The following is an 11,025-nucleotide window of genomic DNA, read 5'->3' as shown; positions in this document are numbered from 1 at the left end:
GTGTTTATGTTTTTCATATATGATTTTTTGGGGGGGGGGGGCTCTCCTTTCTTTTTTACAAATGTAATCAGCCCCCGCTCTAGCCATATGAAAGCACACAAGTCCGTGAGTACTAGATTCCCATGCAGTGTAGACCCTCATTTGTTCATCGAGTGTCCTTCACCACACACGCACACACACACACACACACACACACACACTGCCCCCCACCCCACCACATTCATCAAGCAAACTCTAAACCACTTCCCCTACTGCCAAAGGAATAACCGGCAAGAAGGGGAGGAGGGGCAAAGTGGGTGTGGAGCCTGGCCAGTAAGAGTGAGTCTGTATAAAACTGTAACAGAGCGCTGGGAGCAGACAGGCAGCGAGTCCATCATCCAGTACGTCTGGCTCCAGACGCCGGCAAGCAGCACAGCCACAGAGGACAAAGAGAAACTCCAGCCCTTAAGCACAGGGGAGAATGAATGCAATCAGGGGAACGCGGTCGTGTATTCTGGTATCGATAGCCCTACTTTTAGTAGGTGAGTACCTTTTTTTTTTTTTCTTTCTAACTTTATTTTTTTGTTCTTGCCAACCACCATGGAAAGAGTTAAAGGCTGTGATGGGTCAATGTGACTTGTTTTTTTGTTTTTTTTTCATCTCTATCAATAGTGCCAGAATAAAGAAGTTTTTCTAAAACTTTCCAAGATAACATAGTCTACTTCACGTAAGCCTTAAACCAGCAAAAAGCACACATGTGCTCAGTTATATACATGTGCATGTTTCATGTGTGCAGCACAGGACTCTTTCCCACCCTGAGTTGTCTCTCTTGGACTGCTGGTCTTTCAGAATAAAGTGCATCGAATATTCCAGAGGTTTGCCCGAGTGCGCCTTTTGGAGACATGAGCTGTGGACCACATTTCAGCTGCCTCAGCAGAGATTAAAAAAGACACTGTCCCACCTCATTGGCAATGCTCCTCTAGTATCTACCAAAGCTGTGGCGTCCAAAGAGAATCTAATTGAGAATTTTAAAGGGTTTTAATAATTGTTCTAACAAGTTTTAAGGGGAGCTTATCTCACTGTGCACAATGCCAGCCTGTTCTAAGAGTAGCATGAGGTTACTCATGGGGCAGATTTAATTAGCCCGGAAAGGAAAGCAAAAGCCCGCCTGCATAAAATTTTAAACAGCCCTGTTCAGAAGACAATCAAGCAGACAAGCCAGAGCTATGCAGGAGTTACACACAGCCATCTCCAATGCTGCATTTTACCCAGGATTACAAATCCTGTATACACACGCCAGTGAATTAGGAACCTGTCAGGTGTGCAGCTGGGATTACCACCACTTCTAAGCACATATACTGCATTTTTAAATTAAGGTCAAAGATACCAAAGCACTGCACAGAAGATCCGTTTCTCTCTTTCATCATGGCCTTGATATGAGCACACTCAAAGAATGCCGCCTAAATCGGGTGGGGAAGCTTTTAAGTTATTTGGCTGAAGATCAGACAAGGGAGCCCTGTGTACGCAGCAGGGGCGGGATACGTTTATTACATTGAGAACATGTATTTAATTCGGAGATTACTTTATCCAATCTGCAATTTATATTCCATAATGCTACTTGTACATCTGAAATACAGGCAAGTTAAATGACTTGCTCAGTTAAGGGACTTAAAGTGAAATGCATGCATAAAAGCAAATGTGCTTTAATAATATGTATCAAATGTTGCATAAATACATTTTCTCAACAGAGGTGCATGTATTACAGATACATACTGCATATGGCAAAGACAAAATATGCAAAAATATGTCAAAAGGCAGAGGTTAAATTGATATTTATGAAGTGGGAAAACTTTCTCAGCTCTGTGACAGAGAAGAAGGAAAGAAAAGCAGGTCATAAAGCTGGAACAGACTAACGATTCGGCAAATTCTATGCTATGATACTGCTGCTGCTAACTGTGATTCGGTTGGTTCTGCACGGGGATGTGATTCTAGTGCAGCTACGGGCACTGTTTTGGTGTGTTCTGCTCTTTGACTTTAAACTCCATACACTCTAGGTGGCAAGGTTGCCTCTATGCCTATACATGAGAATGAAAGTATTACATAATTGAAAATGTACACTTTTTTCTTCATTTATATTACAGAGAATTATTCATGGCCACATCTAACCATCTATTCTCAAACGTGCTAAATGTATAGAGAGCAACGTACATTTTTAAAATATATGAAAGTTAAAAAAAAATTGTATTCAGTTGTATACAGTTCATTCGTCCATCCATCTTCTAAAACTGCTTTATCTTGAGCAGAGATGTAAGGTAGCTGGAGCCTATCCCAGCACTGTTACCTATTGCAAAAAAAACTTAGAATGTCTACTTGAAAGTAATAAATCATCATCTAACTCTTCTACCCTTCTACCTCAGTAGGATTAATGTTCTTATAACAACTAGGGTAGTGCTGCTGCTTTGCAGCAAGGAGATTGTGGGTTCGCTTCCTGGGTCCTCCCTGTGTGGAGAGTGCTTTGAGTAGTGAGAAAAGCACTATATAAATGTAAAGAATTATTATTTCTATTATTAATAAAGATTCATGGTCAATGAGCTTGTACTGGTCAGATATAAAACCGAGTTAAATTGGGGCGTGTGAATTACCAGAATTAGACGATACAACTCACTGATACCAAGGCAGACAGCAGCACTCCTGCACTGGGCTCACCTCACCTTTCTGTCCGTTACAAAGCAGCATTTGTTTCCATTAGCAGCCTGCATCCTTGTGCAGGAACTTAGCCAAAGCTTACTTAGAAATCACAGCAGGCAGACCAGGGGTTATCAATATACTTCTACTACATAGAAACATTAATTAAAACTGCACTTAGTATCATTTAATGAGCATAAACACAAAACAGCACAAAAAAAGGCTAGACAGGGACCTCGCCTCACCTACACTTTAATTACAGCAGCCACATTTTCAGTGTAAAACTAAGTGGGCTGAAATACTGGGAAAAAATGAAGGGAAGGGAGGGTTCATATATACATTACATAATTCATCATCTAATTGAACGTGAAGAGAAATCTATATCTGGTTGTTCTGGATGCAGTTTAATCTGTCTAAAGGAAAGGGCCCTAATTCCTCATGAATATGAAATAAGTAAAATAAATAAATGGAGGAATAGATATTATATACACCTTAAAGGTGGTTGTAGTACAAATACATATAGTGTGAAGACATATACTGCACATACTTCATGTGAATAATGAACACCTATAGACATTCATAGAACAGATTGGTTAACTATACAGTTTACATTATGCTTCTGCAAATATACTGTAGGTGCCAATGTGTGTGTGTGTGTATATATATATAACATATATATACTGTACATTTTATGTTGCTTATATTATATTTATATATATATATATATATATATATATATATATATACACATATATATATAATATGGGCGGCACGGTGGCGCAGTGGGTAGCGCTGCTTCCTCGCAGTTGGGAGATCTGGGGACCCGGGTTCACTTCCCGGGTTCTCCCTGCGTGGAGTTTGCATGTTCTCCCCGTGTCTGCGTGGGTTTCCTCCGGGCGCTCCGGTTTCCTCCCACAGTCCAAAGACATGCAGGTTAGGTGGATTGGCGATTCTCAATTGGCCCTACTGTGTGCTTGGTGTGTGGGTGTGTTTGTGTGTGTCCTGCGGTGGGTTGGCACCCTGCCCAGGATTGGTTCCCTGCCTTGTGTCCTGTGTTGGCTGGGATTGGCTCCAGCAGACCCCCGTGACCCTGTGTTCGGATTCAGCGGGTTGGAAAATGGATGGATGGATATATATATATATATATATATATATACACTGTATATGCACACATATACTCTGGGTAGGCTATTGTTAAAAAGGGGATGATAGCAAAGTTGCATGATATTGTGAACAATTCCGCCCTTCCACTCCAGAGAGCGCTTTCTTGGAGTACTTTTCGCCACAGGCACATTCCCCCATGGGGTGCAATCAAATGTGCATCCCATTAGGCACTTCAACATTTCTTCCCAATGGCTTCTCCTTCGCTCAAGCCAGGATGATAGTACAGACTCAAGCTACTACAGTTATTTTAGCATAATATTTATTGCATTACATGTTTTTATTCTATTGTCTTATTTTGGACTTTGAGTTGGTTTGTGTATTCTTTGTTTATGCTGTGGTATGCATCTGAATTTCCGCTTGGGGATTAATAAAGTATATCTAATCTAATACTAAAATACTGCATAATATATACATACTCGACATATTAAATATAAATATTATTATAGAATACATCACAAATTACATAAATTTAAAAACACACTGCTCGTGATTACATTTCTAGATGTTCACTTGCATATACATAGCCTACTAACTTTTCTTCACTGTTTAGATGCTATAACACACAAGTTAAGTCCTGTAACTATAAAATGATTTTGTTAAAATAGTTATCTAACATTGTTCAGTTATAAGCATTGTCTGCGGAGCTCGCTTCTGGAAGTTTTGCAGGAGTCTCTAGGTGTGGCTGATGAACAGAACAGCAGGCTCATGCGTCCCGAGGTCAGGAGGCTGCCAATTCAGTCCCAGGCTCACTTTATTTCCCATTACTCCATCCCCCAGATGAGGTCCTGCTTCATTAGCCCTCTGAAGTACTATTATCTCCAAGCAGATGGACTGTACTACATTGATGGATCCCTCCCACATCTCGGCTCTCCGAGCTAGACAATTGATTTGTTTCTTGCACCACACCTAAAGTACAGAAAAACACAACCTTTTTGCATTTAGTCCTCCTGGCTGATTTGTGTTGAGATGCTTGTTGTTAAGTGATTTTTTGATAGTCTTGTAACCTTTTAGTATTTTAGATCATTTCAGTTAAAGAATTGTTATTTCATACACTGCCTTTTAAACAATCTTCCCACGCTAATTTATTTAACATGCCAGGGCTGCAAATATGGAAAGAAGTAAACAATTGCTCTGTTTGTTGAAGGATACTTTTAATGTGGGGGTTGGATTCAGACAAAAGCACATATAAGAGATACGGTGTCATTCTGAAAACATATCCGCTTCCTTGGCATGTTGCAGATCTTCAATGCCTCATGTCACAACAATCGATAAAGAAATGCATGCCTTGATATAAACAGTGTCTCCTCGTCCAATGGGGTTAATCAATCTCTGAGTGTGTATACAAAAGAGTTGAAATTCGAGCAAAGTTAAGAACCATTGAACAAAACAAATCATGTTAATGTAGGTACATACATAGAACTGAAAATTGAAATGTGCCAATAGAATCGTATTGTTTTTGCTACATCTCTGCAGATCGAATCACAAAACTGCTGGTTTAGTCCTCTTCACTCACTAGCCCTGCAACTGTGAGCAAGTGACTTGCCTACCTGCCATATCATCCAGTGGAAAAGTACTGTAACAGCTGCACTGTACCTGTACTTTAAAGCTCTTCAGAAATGTGTTACTGCAGAAAGATACTATATACTGTAAATGAAAATAGAGCATTAGAGGTTAAGACTGGACATGTGACTCAGAGCAAATCACTTAACGGAACTGTGCTCTAGGATTACAAATGAGCCCATCTGTAAGTGAAAATGCACATTTTATCAAAGAATGGCAATAAACTATAAAATATTTTAGGATATAGCGGGTTGGAAAATGGGTGGATGGATGGATAAAGATTTGTTTGTAGATTGTCCTGCTGCCTAAAACTTTAGACCTCAAAGAACAGGGTTGAAGGCTCAGTCCTTATTTCCGACTCTCTCTTTGTGACACCTAGTAAGTAACTTAAACTACCAATACTCCACAAGTAGAAAAATGAAAACAGTATCACCAAACCTGCACATTACTGTGGGATAGCATATCATTTTCTTAAAAATAAATCGTAATTTCTTATTGTAAGTCCTATTTACTGCTGACTGAGTTGGCCACGGGTCACTTTGTTGTGGAACAGATGGCATGCAGAATTGTACTGCAGGTTGTAGAACAGATGACGACTCAGGTCAACACCGAGAACTGAGAGTAACGTCAGCCATAGCTATCCTTTACTACAAGATGTCAGGTATTTTTAGACTCAGCAGACTAAAATACATGAACATATTGCGTCCTGCTGGTGGAGATGGCAATAAAACTGTAAACTTTAAGCCTGGCTTTTAATGACAGCAGTGACTCCCAAATGGCTTTCCCTTCACAGTGAAGAAATCTAAAAAATGTTCAGTAGAACTTTGCTAGTAAGAAAATGTTAATCTGTATTTAATATAGCGCCTTTCAAAATGAGCAGTATTTTTCATTATAGGTCATTTGAAATAGAGCAGCGGACAGTATAACACATACAGTACATTAAAGACACAACCAGCAAGGGCAGCATGCTGAATCTGATTCAAAATGCAAGAGACAAAGGGCAGAGGTTCACCCGAATGTAAGCACTGACATGGCATGAAGGTGACCGAGAAACTTCAGTGCCACAAAACGGAATTAGTATTTGTGTACAGTAAAGAAACAAGGCTGTACAGTATGTAAGAAGATTCTGGGCTAACACAGGCAGTGTAATGCACAATTAAAAAAAAAACAAAGGAGTGCAGACAGGATGAGAATGTTGTGATTTAATAGAACAGGCAGGATTTTCGAGAAACAAAGGGCTGCAGACAGGATGGCAATGTTGGGATTTAGAAGAATAGTCCGGATTCTGCATTGTACATTTGGAAATAAAAAGGATCTGTTGAGAAAAGACCCCTTGAAAGAAGAAAAAAAGTGGTTTCCTTTCAGCCTTACCAATGTCTGCTAAGCATTGTGCTTTGTAAAGACCAGCTAATACGAGAGGCCTCCCTACTCCAGAGTGCTTCTCATTTCTTGCGCTGATGTGATGATATTCAGCCAAGAAATCTCCTCCTTCAACCCCTACACCTCCCTCCCCACCTAATAATTACAGGGCACTTTTTTTTTCTTTCTCTTTTTAGAAAGTTTAAATGTGCTCAAACATGCCACACCCTGAGTGTACTGAAATAGACTTCATGTAGGAACTATTCTGGTCGCATCCCAGAGTACTTTTTACATTCATTGCACATCTTCACATATCTGAAACTTTTATCCAAAGTGAGCATGTGACAATTCTGTCTAAATTTCTAGATTTGGTAGACACTCAGGCCAAGCATCTTGTTAATGGTCATCGAGTTAGTCTAGTGCTAACTAGACTGTCTAGACTGAATTAGCAGCCTTGAGGTTTGTACTTCAAGGTCTTAACCACCTGGGGACCATGCTGCCCGTGCCAACTTAGGAACATGCTAGGCACTGAAGAGTGACCTATCTACACATCTCATAGTCCCCTGCGGTTATTTGCAGTGGTTTGAGGTGCCCACTTGGCAGAAAGTGTGAATTCTTTGTAGTGATTGTAAAGGAATATACTACATCCAAAAATATTTCTTTTATATGTTACTTACCCCATGTAGTTTGAAGTGGTGGTTGAGAAATTTTAAAATTTCATATTTTCATGCAGAATGGAGAGAAAAAAATTATGACATAACTGAAGTCAATATTGACCAATGCTATACAAGAGTGAAAATGGAGAAAAAGAAAAAAAAATGTCACATTACTCGTGTCGCATAATCTGCAAGTCAGTTATCCAGTTGTGTGATTTACTACTAAAATATTAAATAGTTACTTATGGAATGATCCGTGCACATCACAAACACAAAATTAAAGCCTCCTGAGAGTGTTTTTGCGTGTTTTGACCATACAGCTGGATAAAGGACACGTACAGTATATTATGTGACAAGAGTAACGTGAGAATTTTTCTTTCTTTTTTCATATTGTTTGCTGTTGTACAGCACTGGTCACTATTGACCTCAATTATGTCAAACTTTTTTCTGTCAATTGTGCATGAAAACATACGATAAAATTTTTCCCTCAGCCACCACTACAAAGTATATGGTGTAAGTCAGTGGTTCTCAATCTGTGGGGTGGGCCCCCCTAGGGGGGCGCAAAGTAACAAAAAGGGGGGGTGCAAAGATGTGAAAAAAAGAAAATATGAAAAATACATCTATTGAAATCAAAACAAATTAACTTAAACTACATTCTGATACTAGAAAAATAAATACAGAGTTAGATAAATGTTGATAAAAGTTAAGTAGGTATAATAAAATATGCATCTATGATATATCATTAATTAAAAAAGAACAAATTGGTATTAGTGGGCTCCTTTCAAAAAAATGTTAGGGGGGGCGCGATTAAAACTGTTATGAAAACTAGAGTCGCAAATACTTAAAGGCTGAGAAACGCTGGTGTAAGTAACATACAAAAAATATTTTTGGGTGAAGTATTCCTTTAGGGGTTCTATTACAAATTGATAATACAAACTGCATTATATCTTATTTAAATCAAATCAAACACTCTACACAACACTACACAACAAGAAAGCTGATAAACACAAATATTTAACACGAAGCAACTTCTTAAGTATTTTAGAAGGTCAATCCCTCTTTCTGGCCATTGGGAAATGTAGGTCAATGATGTGGGAGTACTCTGAATGGGATGTGCCTAGTGAGAGTTCAGGGTGTTAGGAACTATGCAGAGTAAGTCAAAGAAGCCATTCATTGATTTTCTGAACCTGCTTAATAAAAGTTTAAGGTTGTTGTAAACCTACTCTGACAGTGCTGGGCACAGGCCAGAAACCAGCGCTCGTGCATTGATGTATGCAGTCACGTGTACACCCACAAACATCCGTACAGGTGCAATTTAGAGCCACTAAAAAACGGAAGAGGGCTGATGTTTGAATATAAATATACATGTAGATGCACAAGGTTGTGGTTTAGACTGGAAGTTGTGTTTCTCACCTCCTTGGTGTATTCATACATTACCATATATTGTTACTATTTACAAGATTATATATGTGTGTGTGCGTGCACTATTGATTTAAATTCTTTAGTCCTGTAAATGTTGTGTTTCTTTCCTACATATAATGAAGAGTGTTTTTTATGTTATAATTTTATGTGCTTGTCTGTTAGTAATTTTTATCTGTGTATTATACACTTGTAAGTAGATGTGTGCTGCATAAAATTTGGTGAAATGTACTGAATTCAGTTTAAGGAATCACTGAAATGCAATCAAGTCCCAAACTGCTAGAGGAGGCTTGCTTAAAAAAACAAATGGGCATGCTCCTCTGATGGCCCTGACAGGTGATTACATGCGCTAACCACAAAGTGCACAAAAATATTATGTTACTTCTTTTTCCACAGCCAGACACCATTGTTCTTAGGATGACTGCAGGTTAACTGAAGCCAAGTTTACATAGCCATCCATTTATTTTGTTCTGGTTAGAGTCTCGTGGGGAGCTGGAGCCTGTCCAACCCCAGTCAGAGTATCAGGTCTTCAAAGAGCCCCGAGAGAGACACACAGTAATGTCAGTTGGAAGGGCAGCATGGCGGTGGACTGTGGGAGGAAGACAAATGGCTTGGGGGAACTACACACATTTATTCATTAACTGATTACTATTTGGAGCTTTAAAAAGTAATTTTTACAAACACTTTCAAAATCCACCTACTGTATGTATGTATGTATATATAAATATATATGTGTATATATATATGTATGGTGTATATATATATGTATGGTGTATATATATATATATATATATATATGTATGGTGTATATACACACACTAACATACAGTATATTTTAGAACATTTGAACAACTTTCATGATAAGAGGTCATGTATATTGTGAAAGACGGCAGGGAAGTAAGGACATCCTGAGTGGGCTGAATGGGTTTAAGTTTTTAAGGAGCCCACCACAGATGTGTGGGCATCCTGGTCAGAACTGTTCGATTTACTGGTTGGAAAACTAGTATAACAAAAGAACAGAGAAAGACTGATGCAAGGGGCTATAAGTTCCCCCAGTATGCTGTGTGGCAGCATCCCTTTTAGCATAGCTTCTGTTTCCAAACCCACAGGGTTACATGAGTTGTGGTCCTGGAGGACAGCCCTGTTGGGGTCCTTGGGGGCCACTAGAGGGAGGTTCTGGGGGTAAGCTTCCATGTCAGGTGGATGTTCCAGCTCACAAGGACATGCTTCCTGGCTATGGCAATGATGTGCAAGAAGTGCTCCCAAGTTTAGGTTTGAAAATGAGCTGTGAAAATAGAAATTGAAATAGAAAGAATTGTGCTTGTGCAAAGAAAGAACCTGTCAGAAGGCACTTCTTTAAACAAACACAACTTTTGAAAGTAAGCCTTGTGTATCATGGTCAGTTGTGTGGTGGGTTATGTACACACGGGCGGCACAGTGGTAGCGCTTCTGCCTCTCAGTAAGGAGACCTGGGTTCGCTTCCCGGGTCCTCCCTGTGTGGAGTTTGCATGTTTTCTCCCCAGCTGCCCAGTTCAGTGCATAATGCAGATTAACAGTTTGTTCATGGGAAAAAATCACCAAAGTCAGATGCACGATTATAAAATAAATGTCAGAAAAATACACAATCAAATCAACACCATGCCAATCAGTGGACTGATTAGCAACACTGTAGGCATGCAATACGTAGCAGCAGAAGTACACCCTACTTCCATGATATCGATCGAGTTATAGATAGATAGATAGATAGATAGATAGATAGATAGATAGATAGATAGATAGATAGATAGATAGATAGATAGATAGATAGATAGATAGATAGATAGATAGATAGATAGATAGATAGATAGATAGGGGATGTACTAGCTCCCCAACACAGACAGACGCTGACACAAATTCAGCATAACTCTCATTACTTTGTCATGGGAAACTGTTCCCAATCATTTTTCCACACAATAAGCACAGTATAAAGCACCAAAACAACACACAGCAATGCTTTTCTCTTCTTCTCTTTCTCTGTCTCTCCTTCTGCCTCCACTCGTCCTTCAGCAAGCTTCGGTGTCCCGAAGGATTGGCCCAGGAGCACTTCCGGGTAAGGCAGAAGATCCACAAAGTAGGCTCCTCAGTCCCTTTAGCACACCCTGGCAGCACCTTCAGCACCCAACTGGGCTGAATCAAAGAACTCCAATTCCCATGATCCCCCGTG

At 39.5% G+C, this 11,025-nt stretch overlaps 1 protein-coding gene across 1 annotated transcript in view; it reads left to right on the top strand.

The window, feature by feature from the left end:
• The first annotated feature begins 293 nt into the window (after positions 1-293).
• The window catches only part of LOC114647914 (hematopoietic progenitor cell antigen CD34-like), a 77,131-nt gene continuing 66,399 nt past the window's right edge, over positions 294-11,025 (top strand). The window contains exon 1 of the mRNA XM_028796617.2: positions 294-521. Coding sequence (XP_028652450.1) covers positions 461-521 — 61 coding nt within the window. The 5' untranslated portion in view covers positions 294-460. The remainder of the gene's footprint in view (positions 522-11,025) is intronic.

The sequence above is a fragment of the Erpetoichthys calabaricus genome, chromosome 3 (genome assembly GCF_900747795.2).
Source record: "Erpetoichthys calabaricus chromosome 3, fErpCal1.3, whole genome shotgun sequence".
In the NCBI taxonomy this organism is placed as follows: Eukaryota; Metazoa; Chordata; class Cladistia; order Polypteriformes; family Polypteridae; genus Erpetoichthys; species Erpetoichthys calabaricus.
This window is presented reverse-complemented; position numbering and strand designations above follow the sequence as displayed.